A 23,124-nucleotide genomic window follows, 5' to 3' on the forward strand; every position below is an offset into this window, starting at 1 on the left:
TTACAGTAGAACTACACATGAATTAGATTTTTGAGCAACCATTAATTGAGGAGAGCAGCAGGGCATCAATCCCTGTAAAAGGTTGTATTTAGATTATGCTTTATTGGCTTCGAGGCCTAGAATTGTTACTTAGAAGCTAGCACGCGCGGAGACGGCCGGAGCAGCCGTAGATGATCCCTCAGTACAACACCTCCGGGACCGGAGCATCCCAGTGCGCTGCCAGCCCGGCCTCTGGCGCGGCGGCGGGGCCGTGAGGGGAGCGGGGCGGGGCCGTGAGGGGAGCGGGGCGGGGCCGTGAGGGGAGAGGGGCCGTGAGGGGAGAGGGGCCGTGAGGGGAGAGGGGCCGTGAGGGGAGCGGGGCGGGGCCGTGAGGGGAGAGGGGCGGGGCCGTGAGGGGAGAGGGGCGGGGCCGTGAGGGGAGCGGGGCGGGGCAGTGAGGGGAGAGGGGCCGTGAGGGGAGCGGGGCGGGGCAGTGAGGGGAGAGGGGCCGTGAGGGGAGCGGGGCGGGGCCGTGAGGGGAGCGGGGCGGGGCCGTGAGGGGAGAGGGGCGGGGCCGGGCCGCTCTCCCCGCCCCGCGCTGAGGCGCCGCCGCCACGTGACCGCGCAGTGCCAGGAGCGAACATGGCTGCGGCGGAGGGGTGAGTGCGCACCGGACCGGCACCGGGACCCCCATGCTGCCGGCACCGGGACCCCCGTACTGCCGGCTCCATGCGAGCGGCATGGGGCGGGGCGCGGCGGCCAGCGGAGCCTCGCGGGGTCCCGGTATGCCGGCGGTGTCCGGGCATAGAACGGCGCCGGGCTGCCTGCGCTGGACCCGGGGTTCCCGGGGAGTTTCGGGTTTTTCGGGCGGTGAGGGAGCTGTGAAGGGTCCCGGGGAGGGTTGGCTCGCAGTGCCTCGTCCCAGCCGTGCGTTGTCCTGTGAGTTGTCTCAGGTTTGGAAGTGATGCTTGTGGGCGGCTTAGATTACATAGCACAAGGGTTTTCTCACATCTTGTAGCAAAATTCAGCCATTTCTTCCCGTGCTGTAAGAAGGTGCTGTTATAACTGTATCAAAACGGAGGGGGAAGTTTCCAAAGCTGCCGAACACGGGTCAGGCTGGAGCCTGGCTGTGAGCCGGGGCTTTGGGGAGGTCGCTGCCCTGCGGGTCCCCTCTGGCCCGGGCGTTCCCCGCCCCGGGAGCTCCTGCCCGGTGCCCCGGGGCAGCCCCGGGCCGGGCCGGGCCGGGCCGGGCGGGGCCGGGCCGGGCTGGGCCGGGTAGGCAGGAAGGACATGGAGCGGCGCCGCGACTTCAAGCTGTCAACTTTGGAAGAAGCACTGATTTGGCCGTGAAGAAAATACCCATTTTATACCTTGAACAGCCGTAGGTGCTTTTCCTGTTTGGTTGTATCCCCTGTTTCCGTGTGCTGCTGTTAGCATGAGCCTCTTGCGCTTCACATGTGGAAAGAGCATTGAAAATTGTTTAGGCTTCAGGCTGATGTTGATGAATCTGTTGCTCGAAACAAACAAATAAATAAGGCCCAGTCAACAAGCAAGTGATAATTTACTGAAAAGTAGTTTCTCATTTTCATTGAAATCTGGAACCTCTCTGTGGGATCTCAGTAGAACAGAAATGGCAGTCCAAGAATTTTCTGCTCAAAAAAACCTGAAAGTACAAAAGGTTAACTGAAAACTGGTAGGAAAACCAGAAGTAAAATAAGACTTTTGGTTACTAGTGTTTTCTGTTTGCTTTACAACAAATCCAAAATGTTAGATGAATCATATAGTGCCAGAATGTACTCTCTCTAAAATACAAAACTTCTGAAATAAGCATTGAAAATCAGAAGCTCCAGGCAAAAGAAAAATATCCTTTAAAGAAACAGATGTAGTTTAATGTTCCTAGCAATATTTCACTTGCAGTACAATAGAATAAAAGAGCTTATCTGTGAGCTTGGGCCTAAGTGATCATAAAAATTGCATGTGACAGCCAGCAGGAAACTGTCAGCTACTGGGGGAGGCCTTTCCCAGACCGAGCAGTGGTTGAATGCTGGTACCAGGCTGGAGAAAACAAGGGAGCTGAGCTTCTCTTGCCCTGTTTGGTTCTTGCAAGTATCCACTTTTGACACTGGCCAAGGTTTATTTGCAGAAGCTGGCACAGCTTTGAAGAGGCATGCACCACAAAGTGCTTGTATCAAGTGTGTAACTTCACAGCAGAGTTGTGGGTTGAGTCTGTGGCTGGAGATGCTGGAGTCCTTGTGCTGACAGAAGGAGCCGACCTTGAAAGACCAGCCAATGTGTTGCATTAATTCAATTCTGATAACTCTGCTGAAGCAAGTTAAAGGAGGTCACAGAGTTGATCAGAGGACTGAAGTGCCTTTTGTAAGAAGACAAGCTGAGAAAATCGGTGCTGTTCAGCCTGGAAAGGAGAAGGCTGTGTGGAGACTCACAGCACCTTCCAGTGCTGAAGGGGCTGCAGGGAACCTGGAGAGGGACTGTTCCTCAGGAGCTGTACTGATAGGGCAAGGAGGAATGGGTGGAAACTGAAAAAGGGTCGTGCTCTGCTTTGGATTAATATTGTGGCATTATATTCAGACAGGGAAAGTGGGATCTGTTATGTCCAAGGAAGAACACGCTTTCACTTAGAGAAAATGTGCATAAGAGCTATCACTTTGCACTAGAATGCATTTTATCTTTAGCATTAAGATCTTAGGAAAAGGCACAGTTAAGTGGCTTGGTAAAACTACTGGTATGAATTGGTGCCTGATGTAATTATTTCTCCTTGAGTCTCATTTGAATTGTCAAAGGTTTTAAGTGTAATAAAAGCATTAATATTAGATTTAAGGGAGATGAAAATGTGCCTTTGTAGCAGCTTCCTGTGAACTCCAGGGTGTAGGAATAGTCATGGAGAGGAGAGGTCAGAGTTCCCTTTTTTTTCTTTTTTTTTTAAATCACAGAAAAAGATTCTCAAACTTGTGAAGTGAGTAAAATAGCAATGAAGGAGACTTTTTTCCTTCCTTTGAGGTAAAACATGAGAGAGGCTGTGCTACAACTTCTGCCTGTTGGTTTGGTTTTTTTTTTTCTTTTATCAGCAGATATAAAGATCTGAGAGCAACATATGATATCAGGGTATCTGATGTTCTTTCCTCCCTTATATAAGTGTCCCATAAGGTGAGCATACGATTTCCAGGCCGTTGCATGTACTTAGTCCAAGGGATAATCATGCTTGGAGAACAGCGTTTTCAGCCTCTTGTGCCTTGCTGAATTACTGAGCCACAGCTTTGGACCTGGAAAGCCTTGCCCATTTTCAGTGTAAGGTTCACTCTCTGACTTAGAACCTCCAGTAGCTTTTGCTAGGATTGTGTGAACTTGCTTCGTTCTTCCTACAGGCATGGGTACCCCCAAACAAAAGCTAAACAGAAGCTTATTCTCTGTTTCCTGGCTGTGAGTGCTGCAGTAGGTGGTCTGCAGCCCTTGTGATGATTACCTGCCTTGGTGCTGGGTTGTCAGGTGTGTGTTGGAAAGAATAAAAATAAACACATTTGGGGTTTGTGCACCATCAGCTGAACTTGTAAGGAGATAGTTTGAAAATGGGATTAGCAAGAACAGTCTTTCGCCTTCTAAAATTACTTATGCTGTTACATCAAGTGGTTATAAGCAACTAAAATAAAGTATTTTAGTTGCTCTTTTATGCTGTGGCTGCAGTAGGAAATTATAGGGTTTACATTCCCGAGGTTGATAATGTCCTTTAGCAGGTTATGCAGCTATAAAACAAAGGTTACCTTTCAGATTGCCTGTGAAAGCTATATAATAATTAAGATGTGGAGCTTTGCTCCTCTAAGGTTAAGTCCTCTGGTTCATTTCTTGACATCTTAACATAGTAACAAGTTAACTGCACCTTTCTGGCATCTCCTGTAAAGCATAGCTGATAGAAAGGGACTGTGCAGTCGTTTTGGAGAAGCTGAGGTGGAGAGACAAATTGGACTTAAAAAATGGGATTTTATGGATAAATTTTATTGATCATCTCTAATACTGAAGCTCCAAAGCACAGCTAGCTTTGCTACATTAAGTATAAAAAACCACCCCCAAATCAAACTGCTTTTAGATTTTTCTCATGGTTAAACTCCTCCCTCTGGTCTATATAGTAGAAAAGCTGTAGTATTTCTACTGGTAAGGCTCCAAAAAACTGTACTTATGGATCTGAAACAAATGTGAATGAATCAGCCACATATTCTGGAGGTACTTTCAACATCTAAAATCACTTAGTAACAGTGAGCTCTCTGCTTTTAAGCTGTATCCTTGCGGTTGCAGCTCTGTTGAGTGTAATCTTTCAGAATCTTTTTGGGCTGTCCCAGAATTTGTGTTGCCTTAGGGACAGGGCTTGTACCCAGTGCATGCTCCGGTGGCCACGTGTTTGAGTTCAGTCACTGGCTGAAGCTGCTTGTGTGCATGCAAGAATAAACATACGTACACAGAAAAGAGAGTTGCAGATCCTGTGTGAGTATGGGAAATGCTGTTGGCCTGTGTCTGCTGTCCATCATCTTTTCTCTCCACTCTGTTTCCCAGAAGGACTTGCTGGAGTTTGCTAGATTTAATGTAAACTTCCACTTCTGTTTTCTGCAGCTCAGAACTAATTTTGTCCCCTCGTGCTTTGCCTGTCCTCAGCTGACACGGGCTGTGGTCACTCTGTGTTGTTACCCAAAGGGCTGTAAAGAGGGACGTGCTGTGGGCTGTGCTGCAGCCAGCCTTGTCTGCTGTTCCCACCTTTTTCCTTTGGTGCTTGTGTGAGCGATGCTTGATGGTTGCCTGGAAATGATGTGTGTGTGCAGCATCTCCTCCCCGTGAGTGATGAGCCTCCTGTTAGTGGAGTTGAACTAAACTAATGAACACCGTGCATCTGAATTGTGCTAACCACTGTCTTTGCCATTAATTGTCAATTGCAAAAAATCTCTTCTAGACCCTCCTTTTGGCTGGGGAATGAGACCTTGAAAGTGCCTGTGGCGCTCTTTGCCTTGAACAGAAGACGACTGTGTGAACGGCTGAGACAGAATAAGGATGTCCAGAAGAACTCAATTGTTCTGCTGCAGGGTGGAGAGGAAACCCAGAGATACTGTACTGATACTGGTATTGTGTTTCGCCAGGTAAGAGCTGAGTCGGAACTTCAAACTAAGAAACTAACTTCAGCTGCATGAAATTTTAAATTATTTTCTCTTTATCTCTCAGATGTGCATTGGCTTGCTTCACTTAAATAAATTGGCTTCTTTATAACATTGCTACTTCAGCTTTGAGTTGCTTCTTCAACTTTGAGTTGCTTCTTCAATGTTGAGTTGCTCTCACTTTCAGTGCTTTAGTGCAGGCTCATTATCTGGTTTAAAAGACCTAAACTTATTCAAGGCCTTACTGCTCAGCAGTGTTTGAATCTAATCTTGAAGACATCATTGGAATATTTCTTCATTTTTTCAGTCTGTCTGTGACCCAAAAAACAACCTTCTTTATGTAATAAAACATGTTACAGTGGACCCAAGCTGAATTAATCAATTAACAGAAAAGCATATTTCATGGTTTTATAAAACAGCAGCCCATATCTTGGAATTTACAACGTGTCTTCTTAAATTAGACTCTTCCTTAAGTACCAATGTGTTCTTCTGTCACAAATAGGACTTAACACATTCTGGGGATGTTGGTGTAAAATAACTCAATTTATCCATATCCCATATCCTGTATGGTTTCTGCAGCACTTTGTTTTGTGAATTTAATTGAGCTGTTGTATGTTATGAAGAAAGAAACTCAGTAAATTCTAATTTAGATAGCACATATCTTAATGAAGTTATTAGTCTGGTTTTAAAGGAGCTGCACCTTTCAGGTTACTAGAGCATATGTCTGTTGTTACCAAAATTAAATCCTGTATTGTTAGATGTTTTCTTGTTTGCTTACTTGTTCTTAAAATAACTCTTGGCTAAGGGCTGTTCCTCGTGCAGCTCCCTCTTCTCTGGGGAAGGTTGGGGTTTCACTGCAGCACTCTGCCTTCACAACCCAGTGAAGCTGCACTCTGCTTTTGCCTTGTCTCTTGTGACATGACTGTTTCTCCCTGATAATACATTCCCTAATTCTAGATTGGAAGAATGTATTTTAATGTGTAGTGTATGTTTATTGTGTGGAGTTAACCTCTTTATGGTAATTTATTAATCTCTGATCCATTCCAGTTGCCAGCAAAAGGATTTGTATTATTCTAACCTAAAACTAAGCAGTCTGAAAAGGTTTAGACCTAAACCACTTCTCCCCCTCCAAAAGCAAGAGACCTCTCCCAGATATGTGGAAATAGGAATTGACATGTACTGTAGTGTATTTTTAGAGCTGGTAGAAGTGAGGTCTAAGAATATATTTTGTTTTAACCTAGGAATCTTACTTTCACTGGACTTTTGGAGTAACTGAAGCAGGCTGCTTTGGAGCAGTAGATGTTGATACTGGAAGATCTATGCTTTTTGTTCCACAACTCCCTGAAAGCTATGCTGTTTGGATGGGAAAGTAAGACCTGTCTTTTAACTGCATTCTGGTGTATCCAAGTACTTTATATAACATGACTGCCTGTAGAGCTCCAGTGTTGTGTTGTTTAATCAGATTCCACCAAATCATGCCATGGGAATGATGTATTCAGAGTGATATATACAAAGAAAGATACAAAACACAACAGTTGATATTGATCATGTGACATGAAATGATCCACCACCATTTGGAACACAACACCTTTGGAATTGGAACCCACAAGTCTCATGGTAGCTCTGAGAGGAAGGTGAACCATAAAGAAAAGTCAGTATCTCGTGTGTTAAGCCCAAGCAAGGTAAATAATAAAGCAGGCTTTTTCAAGCTGCTTTGCCAGTTTGCAGCAGCCTTAGCTAATGAAGCTTTCTGAATGGCATGAGGTGGTTTAGCCTCTGATGGGCGTTTCTAACATGAACTCACAGACAGGAAAATGTGATTTAAATGCTATTCTATGAGTATGCCGTAAACATCTCTCCATCCACCCTTGTAGTAAATACTGCACAGTGCCATAGTAGTGGAGGAATTGATTTATTTATGTGTTCATTTATTTTCTCAGTCTTAATTGTATTTACAGTCTCTGCCAAACTGTAAATTCTTGTATCACCTACATTGTGTCAGAACCTTGGATTGCTTCTAGTTTAGTCTTTTGACAAGCTGCTTCACTTCTAATTGACGCTATCACTTTTAATGCTAATTTTGGGAAAAGGAAAACAGTTGTAACTGATCCCAGGTGCTGAAGTGTGCCAGACCATATGGCAGGGCATGGCTGCTGTCTTCTCACAGAGTTGATATGAATTTCACTGTCTTAGACCTGTCTGGGGACTGAAATTGCGATGCCATAAAAATCTGCATCCTGCTGTCTGAAATGCTTCAGCTGTGAGCCACACCTGTCTGGGAGGACAGGTTCTGCAAGCCCACCCGTGTAATCTCTGAAATCTGTTCCCACTTGGTGCTTGTTCTCACTTATAGACAAAGTTTTTTCCTATTCTTAAGTTCTCTTCTGCTAGTTCAGAACAGCTGTTTCATACCCACACTGATTGTGCCTAATCTAAAAAAGCTTAAAAATATTATTGAAATTCCAGCCTCTCATTTTGCATTCTCAAACAAAACATTGTGATGCTTATAACTAGTGACCTTTTTGATTTGTTTGTGCAGCACTTGTTATCTGTTCATTTATAGAATTAATTAAGTCTAGTTAAAAGTGATTTATTGTCATTGTGTCTTCTTCATTCAACAAATGATCTTTGTTGTTTTCTAAATTCTTCTCCTTGCCCTTCCTGAATCCCTCTGTTTGAATCTTGTTTTCTGTCAGCCGTGGTCATGTACTTTTTCTGCTTGTCAGAAGGAAGATGGGTGAATAACTCATTTGTGAGTCAGTAGCAGTTCTGCTTCATAAGTTGGTTGACAGTAGGTACTGCACACAGCTGGGGGTTGTGTTCCCTCACAGAAGATTCAATTTTAACTCAAAATTACCACTGAAAGAAAAACACAAATAAGTATGCCTTCCATGCCCTGCAGTTTATTACTACAGTTTGCCTTGGAAGTGCTTACTTCTGGGCCTGTGAAAGGCACTATCTACACCCAATGGAGAAAACAGTCATGTAACATCAGTGGGGCACAAATCAGTGTATTGCTTTTTGTGGTATTTGGGAGGTTGGTGTCTTACAGAGGTCTGCAGCTGGTCTGCTAGTTCACAGCACAGGGTGGAGTTGCTTTGCCCGCTGTTTATTCTGTTTTCTGTTTAAGACAGGTGTGGGAATCTGTGAATTTGGGCAGAAACACATAGATTCTCTTAAAATTAATGCCAAAGGCTCTTTACTACAGTTTTACCACTGCTGTATTACTAAATGTATCACGTGATGTAGTGTTGTGCCTTCACTACTGGAGAACATATATTTGAGTTGCCTTTGAAGCGGAGTGTGGCTAAGGTGTCGTTCAGAAGGGTTAATTCTCTTGTGTTGAATGTGAAAATGGGGCTTCCTGACTCATTCAAATTGCGGTCTTAGTTTGGCCAAAGCCAGTGCAGTATCTGAGAGTGTTTGCTTGGAGATCAGCAGACCGTGAGTCTATGCCTGAGACCATGAACACTGTAATTGTTCCAGCCTCACCACTGCTCTTGTTTTTATGAGTGGTGCTGCATGCTGAGGCGGTGCCTGCGGACTCTGCAGCACAGATGGAGGTGGGGAATGCCCCAGTGGAGGCTGAGGTCAGCCCACAACCCAGCACTGAGCACTACTGGTGTTGAGGTTGGCTTTGGAATTGTTATGGATCTGGTAGGATCATGCTGTGTGTGCTCTGCAGATTTGTAAAAATAGTTGTAAGGCTGCCTTTCAGAAGTCCTTCAAGCCAAAATAACCTCTGAAATTTTAAAAGGAAGGAGAGATTTAGTTTAACTTGCAGACTATGGACTTCCAAAAAAACCCAAAGCCTCTTAAGGTGGCAGTTGCAGAATTGTTCTGAGGGTAATTGTAGGACTGGTGGTCCTACGTTCATGGGAGGGATTGCAACAACATTGCTCTGGTTTTAAATTATGGCTGTGGGCATTTCTCCAGATGTTAGGCCTGACAATTTTTTAGTTGTTGAGTGGAAAAATCTTTTCAAGTAAGAGAACCACTTGGCCTGTCTCTTGACTTGTACCTCTGCCCCTGTCCCTCCATTATTTGTAAGGCAGAAACACAGACTTTGAGAATGACTCTGAGCTTAGTGGGTGGCTTTTCTGCTCCTGAATATTTTTCTGTTTTTAACTTTAGAAGGAAGAGTTTAAAAAATGAATCTGGTAATATAGGATAGTAAAGGCTTCAGAAGTGTAAATGTTTTGTAAATGTCCCTCTTTCTTGGCACAGTCTTACCTAGTCAAGTTTTTGGTGCAACAAAGCTGTTGGCCATCATTTCTGTTCCTAGGAAACAGAGTTGGTATGACTGCATGTCTTCACAAAGACTTCAGTTTTGCTAATTAATGCTGCACCTGCCATTTACCTCCTTAATTATAAATGACAGAACTAGTCAGTGTGCTGATTAAAGATACTTTATAAAGTAAAGCATACTGTACAGCAGCTGCTTTATGTGGAGAGCATGCCAGAATAACTTAATAGCCTTGCCACATAGAGTGTTTTCAATGGAAGACAAAAAGTATTTAACCCTTTCATGCTCTAACTTTAGAAACACATATTAAATGTATTAATGGTTCAGAAAAATAAAATGGTGCTGTGGTACCCAGTTAATGTTGCAATTTCTTGTGTTTTCTCTGAAGCTCTACTGGATCCCTGGTAAGTATTGCAGCTTTAATCTGCCATTGCACCCACTGTAAGTAATGTTTCTCCAGGAATTTGATTGAAAACTATCTGTATGTTCAAAGTTGAACCTTGAATTAGCACTTGGAGCTGTGATAAAGCACATTGAAATGCTTTGCAAATGTTAGTTATTTCTCAGTGACCTAATGAGGAAGCTCTTTAAAACATTGTCATAAATTTCAAAATCAACCTTTGGTTTTGGTGATTACACTTGACTGACATCAGCAAAGCTGAGTAGTTTTACTGCCTTTTGAAAAAACTGCAGAAGTGTATAGTTGGGGGGGTTTTGTTTGTTTGCTTTTTTCCCTTAACACTTTTGTAAAAGAGGGTAGCCTCTCAGTCTGTGTGGGCTTTTACCTTTTTTTTTCTTATGGACTTTTGTGACCACAAAAATTAGAAGCTAAGAATTGATTTCTTGATCTCATCTTCTTCATGGAGATTGATGAGATTTTGTGACATTTGTATCTTGAGTAATTGTGAGTATTAAATCGTGCACAGCAGGGTGCACACAGTCAGGTTATCTGACTGTGTCGTGGGGATGGAGGCTGGTGCATTAATTACCCTTGTTCTGGCAACAAGAGGCCAAGGTCTGTAGAGGGGAAGCTGACAGTGGGGACAGCTCTTTGGAAAGGGAGTGGAGTGTGGGGGGTTATAAGGAGCAAAGTTCAGATTACCTTAATTGCTCTTCTTAAAGTACATTTTGCAGGAATGAAGGACATCTTCTGCAGGAATTTTAATAATGTGGAGCATACAGGTCCTCTTCTCCATAGCCTGCTCCAGAGCTGTGTGTTTTTGGCTCTTACCTTCAGAACTGATCTGCCATCTCCTGATGCTTTTTATTGTAATTTTTTATCTGAAATGAGATATGCTTTTCTTTTTCTGTCTCTCTCAGTATGAACTTCTACTGCAGTTTGTCACTTCCCAGTACCCACGGAGTCTTGATTTTGCTGTTTAAAAAAACCCCAGGTTTTAATTACTTTAGGTCATCTTATTACTGTTTTGTACCAATTGGCATTGCAATTTATCTGCAAAGTTTGTTACCACCTGGAAATGTTCTCTGTGGATCTCAGACATACTCAGTTCTGCTTCTGTTTCTGAGTAGTGTCAGAACCAATTTCAATCTTTGCAGTATCCCACTAATCAAGACTTGCAGTCCATTTCTGTTTATTGCTTTAACTTCTGGGAACATCAGTCTAAATTGACACAGCACTTTTCAGGTTGGCAGTTGGAGGGTTTCCCAGCCCATGGAATGCTCATCTTTTTATCTGTTTATTTATTTTATTTTCTGCTTTAGGCTTTTCCATTTTCGTATTATGACTAGTCATTGGGTTTCTGGTTACTTTGTGGTGTTTCTGTCTAAACCAATTTGAGTCGATTTTGGAGAGTAGCAGCCTTGAGAAAGTTTTTTGTCAAATATTTTCCTGTAATTCAGGTACATGTGTTGCTTTACCCTTCATCTGATCCTTTCAAAACTGCACAATAAAGTTGGTTGCTTTCGGTTGACAAGACTTACTTATGCAAGGGTGCTTATTTTCCAGGACTCCAGTTCTCTCCCTGGTACAGTGATTTCCATTTCTTGACCCCCATTCATTTATTATTTGATTTCACAGAATCATAGAATGGCCTGGGTTGGAAGGAAGAACTGCAAAGATCATCAAGTTCCCACCATGGCAGAGACCTCTTCCACTATCCCAGGTTTCTCCAAGCCCCAGTGTCCAACCTGGCCTTGAGCACATCCAGGGATGGGACAGCCACAGCTTTTCTGGGCAGCCTGTGCCAGGAACTCAGCACCCTCACAGGGAAAAATTGCTTTTTAATATATAATCTAAACCTACTCTATTTTAGTTTGAAGGTATTTCCTCTTGTTTTGTCTCTGCGGGCTCTTGAAAACAGACTTTCTTCATCTTTCTTTTTGGCTCCTTCAGGCACTGGAAAGCTACAGTTAGGTCACTCTGAAACTTCACTTTTCCAGGCTGAACAATTCCAGTTCTCCCATCCCTCTGCTCGTGCTGGAGCCTCCTCTGGGCTCTCTGCAGCAGCTCCAGGTCCTTGCTGGGCTGGCCCAGGGCTGGGGCAGCTCTGCAGGTGGGGTCTCACCTGAGGGCAGAGGGGCAGAATCCCCTCCCCTGCTGCCCACGCTGGGCTCAGCCCAGGGCAGGTTTGGGGTCCCAGCACACACGGCTGGGGTAGGGCCAGCCCTCACCAACCAGCACCCCCAAGTCCTTCTCCCAGGGCTGCTCTTGTCCTGCTCATTCCCAGCCTGGATGGATCCTGAGGGTTGCCCCAACACAGATGCAGCTCTGGCACCTGGTCTTGTTAAACCTCATGAGATTCCCATAGGCTGGCTGCCTGATTTCTCTATGGGTAAAAATTACTTTTTCAAAATAATTAATGTCTTGATTTGTCTTGTCACTTCACTGACAATTGTTTTCATTAAAAGCACTGCTCAAATGCTCAGATTTCTCAAATGTTCAGTTTAGTCGTTGTCCCACTATTCTCTTTGTCCACAAGCCTTGCTTTGTCTGGGATGAATGTGTATTGTTTTTATGACTTTCAATTCAGTAATTATTTGTATAAATCTTTACTTTCTTAAGGCTTTCTTAAACAGCTTAAATTTCTTGTTAAGAAGGCTTGAAACCATAATAGCAATGCGTATCAGTCCATTGATTAGCCATCTCTACCAGCATACACCTTTGAGTGAATGCTTCAGTGCTTCTTTTTCCTCTCCTCTTTTTGAGCCAGGCCCATTGAGAAGCAGCACCAAGCAAATCTGTTTGATGATGCTGCACCAGAGTTTTTTAATATCCGGATGTGGCTTCAAACCACAGATTGAGATAGCACGTCTCATTTCAGTGGTGTGGAAGGGAATGCTGATAACCCTCACCAGGCATTTCTTATTTCATGCTTTATGTAATGTGCTACCAGGAGTACTGAGTTCAGTGATATAAACTCCCAATAACATTTTGAAGTATCAGAGAATCCAAGTTGGTTTTTTTTAATCGGGTGTGCCATGCATTTTTTCTACAAGGACTTGGCTGCTGCTGGTAGGAAGGTGAGCTGCAGCAAAAGAAATGTCCATCTGGGTTTGCCAGCAGTGCTCCAACAAGGCCTCTGCACCTCCACACTGCCTTCTGCTGTGCCACTGCCATGGCCTGAGGGCAGAGCTCTGCTTCTTGTTGCCAAGGTGCTTCAGTGAAAAAAAACCTTCAGTGAAATTACCTACAGTGGTTCCTCTATTCTTGCAATTCTGAAATTTCGCATTCTTAGCTCTTGATGTTAACTGTTTTCCTTAGGATTTTTATTCCCTGTGACCTGTCTGTATGCTCAGGAAGGACTCTGAAAGAGTATGGTCTCTGTCGAGAAACAAAGAGAAAACAAACCCAACTGGTGTGTTAAAATGTGTTAGGGAAATGTATCATTAATATTAATGCTTCTTAAAAGTTCAATGTGAGTGTAAAGCAGGCAGATTGTGTTTTACTGCTGTGTGCCCCTTGCTGGAGCTCTGGCAGTCAGAGCAGGTGGCCCAACCCTAACCCCCACTCCTCCCACCCCCCCAGTAGTGATGTTCTTCCAAAACGCAAGCAGAACATCTGCTTTTGGCAGATTTGGTATATAATTTCCTTTCTTAAAAAGCATGAATTGAGACCAGTGTTTGAGTGAAACACTTACTGTATATACTGACCTAGAAATTACACTTCATATCTTAACTGCTATAATTCTTATGCTCTTTTTTTTAAGAAGAGAGCTTTCTAATGAGTATATGTCATCAGTTTAGTGCTACAAGAAATCTTTTGGGGATTTCAGTGTGTAAACATTTCCTTAGTCACAGTTCTTTCTGTATGGAGCCCTTGACTCAAAGGAAGAGTTTTGTTTTCAGAGAGGAATAAAGCAAAGGTTACCAATTGCAAGTTTTCTGTGTTTTTGTTGGGTAGCTCTTGATAAGATCTCTTAAATGTCTAATTGAGACAATGCTGCTTGAAGCAGAATTTATAGAAAGTCTAAAGAGCTGTTCCTCTTTTGGAAATGCCTGTGGTGGGAACAGCTAAGCAGGAGCAGTGAGGCTGTATACTTGAATTGGATGCAATAGAGAGGTCAGTGTTTGGCTTTTACTAGGACTTACTGTGAGATTCTCCTCAATACTTTATTTCTGATCTCCTAGGTCCAGTGGCCTGTGTTGCTGCTCCTAGTTATTCTGATTCTGTGTGATCTGTGTAGCACTGGGCACACCCAGCACCTTGTGTCCAGCTTTGTGCTTGTGGACTCTGCTCTTCTGCCCCTCTGACAGATGGGGCTTCACTTACAGTCCTGCCTGTTTTCCAGTCAGATCAGCTTGAGTTGTCACTTTCATCTTGATTTCTTTTAAAGTCCATTATTTTGTCATAATCCATCTTGCTGGAGACTGTATCAAAAGGAGCAGGGAGTCTGAGTTTACGTGTGTGCAGGTAGTTTTGTCATTCAAAGAGTGCAGCAATAATCTAGAGAAATGTGCAAAGGGAGTACCATTAAGGTAGTCAAAACATTGTTGGAGGCTGTCTGTGATACCAGCAAGCCCATTAGTACTGTTTTGTTTTAAATCTAGCTTGGTGCCTTTTAATCTTCTTGTTTGAGATAGTGAAATTCCTTTTGGATATAAAGGTGATGGCACTTTTTTGGACAAAATCGGGAACATCTGCTGGTGTCATTTAAAGTGTGCTGTGTGGTTCTTCCTAGTAGTTCTTGACACCCTCTTATTTGGTTAATGCTTTACCATCTGTTAACTTGATGATATTGTAATGAGAAGGCAGTTTATTGGTGAATCTCTGACAACATTAAAACATTGCTTTTGCATCCATTTTCCTCTTTCAGCTCTACATATGCTAATGTATTTCTATTCTTCTGCTTTAAATTTTGCCAAGACTGTTACTCTGTGTTTGCAGTCTCCCTGAAATTTATACTCTGTTTTAAGCTTATTCTAGCAAGGACTGAGAAATGAGTTGTTGACTGTGTAGAACTTCAAGTGCTGAAGATTATGCTTGTCCAATTTTCTCCTTGTGCATGTGCTTTCCCTCATTTATGTGAGCAAAAATGTAATGTAATTCATGCTGTGTGTGTGTGCTGCAGTGCCATGTGCAGGTGCTACCTGCAGGATAATGTAGGCATTTAATTTGCTCAAGACAAAGTGATTTTGCCATAAAGTGGTGTTTTATATCTGTTACTCTGAATATGAAAGTCAGGGTTGAATGGAAGAAGCAGAAAGCTTTACTGTGAAGTTCACCAGCTTTAGCCTTTCTGTCTCACTGCATCGAGAGTCATCCTCTCCTGATTTTGTGATAGAAACTTGGACATTTTTTTGTGTATTTTAGGCAATAAAATATGTAGGACCTATTAGGAGAGTAGTGTACCCTGAACATTATTGTGTAGAAATCTTTGTTATTGGTCTATTCTGTTATTGTTCCAACTATGTTAATCCTTACTTTTAATTACTGCTTATGAAAGCATCACCTTATGGTATCTACCAGGAGCTGTGGATCCTAAAGACAATAAGACTTGTGGATCTGTATTTTAATTGTAGCAGAAAGTCTCTAGCAGGGCGTGTTGCTTTCTGTCAGTATTTGCTGTCTTTTTCCCTGACATAGTAGGAGTTCCTCAAAATGGTTGACTGGTTATTTTGAGGTTCCTACAGCTCCTTTTAAAAAAACACATTAAATTAATGCTGATTGGGTTTTGTTTGTTTTTGGTTTTTGGTTTTTGTTTTGTTTTTTCTTGCCAAAGCCAGGTACAGTGATTAGAAATTGTAGGTAATTCCCATTATTTGTCCTGATATAGATTCAGTGATAGCATGTGTGCTCAGCTATCCAGAATACTGCTTTGTTGTATGTGCCATTTGATATTAAATTCATATTTCATTTTGTGGAAAAGCAGTTACATCCCATTGGTGCTTATGGTAGGCTACACCTATTGCTTTCTTTGATATGTAACAGTGGAGGAAGACACCCTTTTTCCAGAACAGCTGCAAAACACAAGCAAAGCCAGGTATGAGGACTCAAGGATTCTCTGAAACCATTCAAATCTTAACATTGAAGGTGTATAATTTGTTTAATATTCACAGTGAACATACCATTTGGAATATTTATTTCCTACATGAATATTCTAGTCTAGTGCTATGCAGTAAGATAACTAATCCTTAACTAGGAACTCCAGCTGAAATGCTGAAGAAAAGCTAAATCAGACTGCTTCAGGAAAAGCTGAATTTCATTTTAGAGCTGATCCACTGTAAATCTAAAACCAGAAAAATCTGCCCTAGAAGCATTGAAACATGGAAATACAGAGGGAATAAGTGTTAAATATATTGAAGTTTGGACAAATGTTTAGATGCAAATGAAAGCATATACATAAAAATGTATATCAGCAATTAGGCTGCAAATATATTACCAGGTGTCTTAGATGTGTTTCTTTCAGGAATATCTATCAGGTATTATAAATTCTGTTCACAGTTTTTCTTTGGCATTCGTGATTTAGATCCATCTCATTTTACCTCTCTTCTGAATACTGTTATGAAAACTAGAACACTTTTTATCATGTTGGTATTACAAGGCTATTGCTCCAGAGTCCTTTAGCATACAAAGAAATGTTGCTTAATGGAATTCTTACAGTGATGTCAAATTTGTACAGATCTCCTAAGATTTGTGTTATGAATTCTTGTGCAATGTAATGAACTACAGGTTTAAAATGTTTTTAGGCAATGAGACCAAGTTGTGTTGGAGTTAAAGTGGAAACACAACATGGTTGATAAACTGCTGCAAGAAATTGTGATTTGAATTTTGTCCAAATATGTAAAAGCTTTAGAATAAATTTTTCGTGTATTTATAGATACACAGAACTGTCATAGCTGATCATCTTACTGATGGATAAACAGAGGAGTCAGTGTTATATTCCACTTTGAGGATCACATCCGAGTGGAGCCAGTCCTAATAATGTGGTCTGGTAAAATCTGAACTGGTTTGATTTGGCTGTGACTTGATGAAGCATCTTGGTTTTTAAACATGCCATCATGTACCATGTGAATTTAGTTAAACCAAATGGAAAAGTTTATTCTAAACTTGGATTTTTTCGCTAAGATGAATGACTGGGATCTGTGATTTCTAGTTTTTAATACTATGCTCCCTTACACTTTTGCTGGGGATTTTTGTGTTTGATCAATGTGTGTAAGAGAAATTAGTTTCAGTTATTATAAGATATGAATTTATTCTCTGACTTAATGTTTCACATTAATGTATTTTCACTGTGGAAGTTTTGCTGCTGCTCCCCCAGCTCTTTTTTCCCATTGCTGCCTGAGTAGAATTTGTTCAAAATAAAGTTATCACTTGTTACAATTGAAGGATGAATCTTCAATATTTGGTGCTTAAATAAGACCATAGCTGTTAAAATAAGAATGTTTATAAGAATTCATATCTTAAAATACAACTTCACATCTTTAGGCCATCTTCAGCATTTCCCAATCACTGTGAAAATCTTGAGAGTAAGAAGCCAAGTAGGTGATCTGGATGGGGCAGAAAAACATGGAAGAGAGAGGAGTTTCATGGGAAGGATCAGCAGAAAGTGAACAGCTTAATGTTTAACCCAAAATAACTTATGCTTTTCCCACGGAAATTGGGGTGAATTTTAAGTGATGAACTAGAGACAGACTCTGGTTTAAGGGGTCCTTTGTGGCTGGAAATGAGAAAAATGAGGTCCATATTTGTGTAAATTAATATCAGTGCAGAACTCCTACATTTTCTTTCTAATGGCGCTGAACTCTGAGATGCCAGACTTTTGCCTAGATGCTTGGCCATGTGTACGTGGGCATGTTCCAAGAGTTTGGAGTTGCTTGTTTCCACTATAAGAGAAAATGATGACTCCTGTTATTCTGGAAGTTAACTATTGACAATTCTAATTAACACTGGTATTTGCTTGGCTGGAGTTGCAAAACTATAGGGAAAGGATAGAGTCTTTTTAGGGCTGATATGCATTATTCTCAGTGGGGTTTTGCCACATTGTGTTGTAAGGGAATCTAAACGATTTTGCTCACCCCAAGCCCCTGCCTGAAGCCTGTAAAAATTAAGTCATTGCTTCTGTTCACGTCTGTTTACAAAAGGGTTGGTGTTTATATGTTTATAGGTAAATAGGCATGATTCAATAATACCTGGAATCATATCTTCCACTTGGGTAGTCTTTCTAATTAATTTATGGCTTGCTATGGGTTTTTTTGCACACAGTCTCTGCAGTGATTAATCAGAATTCTAAAACTGGCAGCCCATAGCAGTGTTACAAATGACAAAGCCAAACTAAAAGTTGTAACCAGTTAACTTACTCTAGCTTCTTGAGAGTCATTTGTAGAGAGAAGTACTGCTCATCCTGGGAAGTATAAGATGTACCTAAAATTATGATAACTGAATGTAACTTCTGATTTTCATTATGCCAGTGAGCATTTCATGGAAGATACCCTGTGACAATGGTGATCAGTGCTAGCTTTAGCCTGTTTGGCATTCAAATTCGATAAAAATGGGTACTGAGCCCATGATCTTCTCAGGAACTCTGCACTGGTACTTTTTACAGTAACTACCATGTTGTGCATACAGATTGAGCCCCACTAAACTGGGGAAAAAGTGGAAGAGAGTAGAGAGAATATGGAAAGTTACCACTGAGGATCACAGAATCATAGAATGGCCTGGGTTAGAAAGGACTTTAAAGATCGTTGAGTTCCAACCTCTCACCATGGGCAAGGACACCTTCCACTATCCCAGGGCTCAGAGCCCCATCCAGCCTGGCCTTGGACACTTCCAGGCATGGGGCAGCCACAGCTTCTTTGGGTAACCTGTACCAGGGCCTCACCACCCTCCCAGGGAAGAATTTCTTCCCAGTATCACATCTAACCCTGCCCTCTGTCAGTTTGTCCAGTCAATCCAGGCCCTTGTAAATAGTCTCTTTCCACCTTTCCTGTCAGCTGCTTCAGGTACTGGAAGATCACAGATAGATCACCCCAAAGCTTCTCCTGTGCAGGTGAGCAATGCCAACTGTGCCAGCCTTTCCTCCCAGCAGAGCTGCTCCAGCCCTCTGCTCATGCTGGAGCCTCCTCTGGGCTCTCTGCAGCAGCTCCAGGTCCTTGCTGGGCTGGCCCAGGGCTGGCCCAGCTCTGCAGGTGAGGTCTCACCTGAGGGCAGAGGGGCAGAATCCCCTCCCTTGGCCTGCTTTTCTTCTCTTGCTTCTTCTGCTCCCCCCTTGTCTTTGGTTGCTTTCTATACTGCTTTTCTATGTGACAGCACAGACTTTTTTGGCTCAAATACAGATTCAAATTCATGTACACTTTTCCTTGCACCTCTGTGGTTCTGCAATAGAGTTGGTCTTAGAAATCTTCCCAGTGGGAGGGGAAACTTCATCACTGGAGCATAGTGGCTCCCATGGAATGGCAGTTTGTGGGAAGTGTATATGAATTTATTTATCCATCTTGTTGGGAGGTGCTAAATGACTATAAAAAAAGTGAGGCAGAGCTGTGAGTGCTTCAGAGAGGAGCTGAGAAATCAGGCTCTCAACTTTGTGCTAAAGGTCTTGCTGAGTTTTGAGTGAGATAGCAAGAAGATGAGCAGGGAGGTACACATCTGGGAATCTGGCAGCTTGTCATTAGGTGTGATGAAGTCAAAAGGATCTCAAAGATGACCTAGTTTAACAACTGAGGGAGAGGATGGAGGATTGTGGGAAGCTGCTGTTCTCTTAGAGTAGAGAAAAATTCCTCAGCATTGAAAGAATGATGAGCCACTTCTGTTCCTCAAAAGAGTCATAGTGTACATAAAAAGAATGTTGGAGGGATTAAAGCTGGAACGGATTAATATTAACCATAACCAAAGAATTAAATTAGTAGCTGTGTGCTGTAGGCTACACAATTATAGGAGGCAACTAGTAACAAGAATGAAAAAGAGGTTGAGAAAGAGCTTGTGAAAAGAAATTTTCTTATTTGAGTAATGGAAAATGAGACCTATTCTTACTTTAACTGGATTAAATGAAGTCAACAAAATCCAGCACACTTGTGGGTTTACTTTTATGAAATATTTACTTTACATTAAAAGTTCTTTGATTTAAACAATGCAATTAATTATAAAAAGGTGCTTTGGATGTATTGCTCTAAAGAGCATATGTTACCATAAATTACCATTGGCCATACATTAGCTGGTTTTACAGCTGGGATTCTTCTGATACCACATGAATTGGTTAAAACTGTAAAAGAGAACAAAACTGGAAGGTGCTAAATCTGTTCATCGTGTTTCTGGATTATTAAAGTACTTCAGTGACTGAGGAATGAAGGAAGAATAAGGAGGTGCCTGTAGGAAAAACAGAGTATGCAAATGTTGGAGGTGAGGGAGCTATAATATAGAGAATATATAAAGATAAGAGGATACAGTGGGGTTTTTTTTATTATATGTGAAATAAGCCAGGGAGAAAAGATTAATGATAATTGCTTTGAAATCTCTGTCACTGATAGGAAGAGTCTACACAAGGAGTATTGCAAAAGAGAACATATAATGAGATAGTTTTGTGTTACTTTTGAGTAGTACTTTCACAGATAATAAATTTTTAAAAATCTGTGATTTGTTGCTTCAGACCACCATAAATGGTTTCATGTTGTTCGTGTCACAGCCCAGGACTGTTTGGAGCATGAAGAAATGTAAATGATAAAGAAGCACACAAGATGAAGAAAATGGCCATGAGGCAGTGCTGCAGGCTCCTGGTACTGCCAGCAGTCTGGCACGTGCCTGTGGAGTGGAGCAGCTCCCCAGGGTGCTGAGCTGTTTGCCCCACACTTCTGATGGTGCTCACTGCAAGGGTTAGAAATGCTCTCTGGCCTCCTCAGTTCTGTCCCAGATGGGCTTGTGCTCTTGTTGTGTAATGTTTACATAGCTGAAGCTTTGATCCTGAATACACCTCTTGCTCTCCTGCTGTCGCTCAGGCAGCAAAATGCATGGGATTTCCCAAGCTCCAGCACTTCCAGTCCTGGGTTTTTTCTCCTGTTTTCTTTACTCTGGAGGTAAAGAAATGTGGGGTTTTTTCGTGGAAGGATAAAAACTGGGTGATTTTATTATTTTGAGATCACATTTTCAGGAGGTTGTATTTATTCAGTGTTGGGGACATGGAGATTGTAATCAGAGAGTGAAGTCTCCTGAATGGCTGCTGCCATACAGTGAAGGAGTGAGCAACAGCACAGCCACTGGTACAGAAAACAGCAGGAGAGCCCTAGAGGGACTGACTGCAAGCAGATCCTTCTTGCCTTTAGAAAAATGTCTGTGGCTGGATAGCAGGAGAAAAGAGTAGAAGAGATTTAGTTTTGGACACAGACCTGTAAAGTTGCCCACTCTGTTGGGTTAGAGGAGTGCATCTCTGGTGTCCTGAGGAATAGAGGCAGCACAGCCCATGTCTTAATGGGCTCAGTCTGTTAGAGCAGTTAGCAGGATAAAAAATAACTGTTTTATTCACTCTTTGAATGTAACACAGGGCAGGCTGATCTTTTGCTATTTCCACATCCTTCCAAAGTCTGGTGAGTTGGAAAGCTGTGTATAAATGGCATGGCAAAGTCTCTAACAAAACTGTCTTGCATGGGATGGGAAGAAACCACTTCTGAGGAGCCTGTGCTATCTAAACATGGACTGGATTAAAGCACATTGATTTTTGCAGCTGTGGCAACTTATTGTGTAATCTCCTATTTTGAGAAATAGAGTTAAAGATAAGATTAGTAAAACATTCCTCATATCTGATTCTATTGTTGTGATAGTAGAGAATATTATTTCTTTGTCTGTAGTCTTATTAAATATAAGAGCAAAGCTAAACCAAAACATTTCTTTTTGTTGTTTTCCAAAGGATTCATCCCCCTGAATTCTTCAAGAACAAATATGCTGTGGATGAAGCCCACTATGTGACTGAGGTGAGTTGTCTGTGTCTCTGAATATTTTTTTCTGCAAATACAAAATCAGTGAGTGCCATTGAGTTAGCTTAATTTTAGTCCCCTTCTTACTGGATGTCTCTGGACTTGGTGGGATCTTCTCTCCCTTCCCTGCTACTGGAAAATGTCATTTTACCTTACAAAGCAGTTGTAAATTTTTTTTAAGGCTGCTATTTTGATCTGAAGAGTTCTTAGTCCACAGGCAGTCTCATAAACATGTTCTGTGCGTGATAAGTGTCAGTGGGTAGCTTTATCCAACTGAAATATGTCACTAAATAATTTTTTTGGAATGCCTTGGAGATTTAAGGAGATTGCTGTCAAGGAGGTTGCATGTCCTAGCTTGGACTTGGGAGCCTACATTCATTTTATGCCTCCAAAAAGCTGTTGGGAAGGGCTGCCTGCCTCACTCTTATTTTCTACAGAATCATCCTATTACTTGAATAAGCAAATATATTCACATTTCTCAGTGCAAGTGTGCCTTGCCTAGTTAGGTTTCTGATTGAGTTCCTGAGCAGATGTTTGTACACTTATGCACCTGGCCAGCAATGGTTTCTTTGGTAGGAAGGCTCAGCAGGTGAGGACAGTATTCCTGCCAAGCTCTGTGTGACTTTCATGGAGAGCAGCTGGAAGAAGACTCCTGATTCCTCTGCTCCCAAAGAGCACTAACTCTGGCTCTCTAGACCAGAAGTTTTGCTCTCATCAGCTGTGAGGAGGTTTCATTTAATTTTCATAATGAGTCCAGCAACAAAGTAAAGTTGGATCTGTATATCAGAAGCTGGGCGTGGAGGGAGCTGTGGAGGGGCTGATTTTTGCCATGTGTGGGTTGGAGTCCTGTAGTGTTCAGCTGCTCCAGTGCTCATGTGTCAGATGGTAAAATTTGCAAGTAAAATTACATGTTTTATTTTAAAAATATCACATTCACCTTAGTCATTTTGGGTCACTTTCTGTCAACAGATGTTCTTATTGCAGTTCTGTTCTCTGCTTTTTTACTGCTTAAAGACTTCATTAATGGGAAAAAGAGCTCCTTATGTGGACCAGTAAAAAATGAAGGCTGCTTTCAACCTGGGCTGCATGTATTGAAGTGGAAGCTTGCAACATGACTGTTCAGCTCTCAATGGTTCCTTCTATAACTTTAGCCTTGTTTGCCAAGGAGTTGGTTTTTCACCATCAGGACACCTGGGGCTTTTTTAATGGAATAGCTTTATGTCAATGAATGACCACCATGTTTAAGTGTGTTATCCTGATATTTCATGAGATAAGGAAGCAAAAAAAATAAAAGGTGGAATTGAGATTTGTGAACTTCACTGCCATATACTTTCCTTTGTTAATATTAGTAGTGTGCTGTTAAGGTGATTTAAAGTGGATAGAATGTTGCTC

At 42.0% G+C, this 23,124-nt stretch overlaps 1 protein-coding gene across 2 annotated transcripts in view; it reads left to right on the forward strand.

The window, feature by feature from the left end:
* The first annotated feature begins 529 nt into the window (after nt 1-529).
* PEPD (peptidase D) overlaps nt 530-23,124 on the forward strand; it is a 147,937-nt gene continuing 125,342 nt past the window's right edge. Inside the window, exons 1-4 of one of the 2 annotated variants that reach the window (XM_063410695.1) lie at nt 530-638; nt 4,931-5,114; nt 6,371-6,498; nt 21,666-21,729. In XM_063410695.1, coding sequence (XP_063266765.1) covers nt 622-638; nt 4,931-5,114; nt 6,371-6,498; nt 21,666-21,729 — 393 coding nt within the window. In that variant the 5' untranslated portion in view covers nt 530-621. The remainder of the gene's footprint in view (nt 639-4,930; nt 5,115-6,370; nt 6,499-21,665; nt 21,730-23,124) is intronic. The other variant, XM_063410696.1, reaches the window with a different exon arrangement.

The sequence above is a fragment of the Prinia subflava genome, chromosome 13, assembly GCF_021018805.1.
Source record: "Prinia subflava isolate CZ2003 ecotype Zambia chromosome 13, Cam_Psub_1.2, whole genome shotgun sequence".
Classification (NCBI taxonomy): domain Eukaryota; kingdom Metazoa; phylum Chordata; class Aves; order Passeriformes; family Cisticolidae; genus Prinia; species Prinia subflava.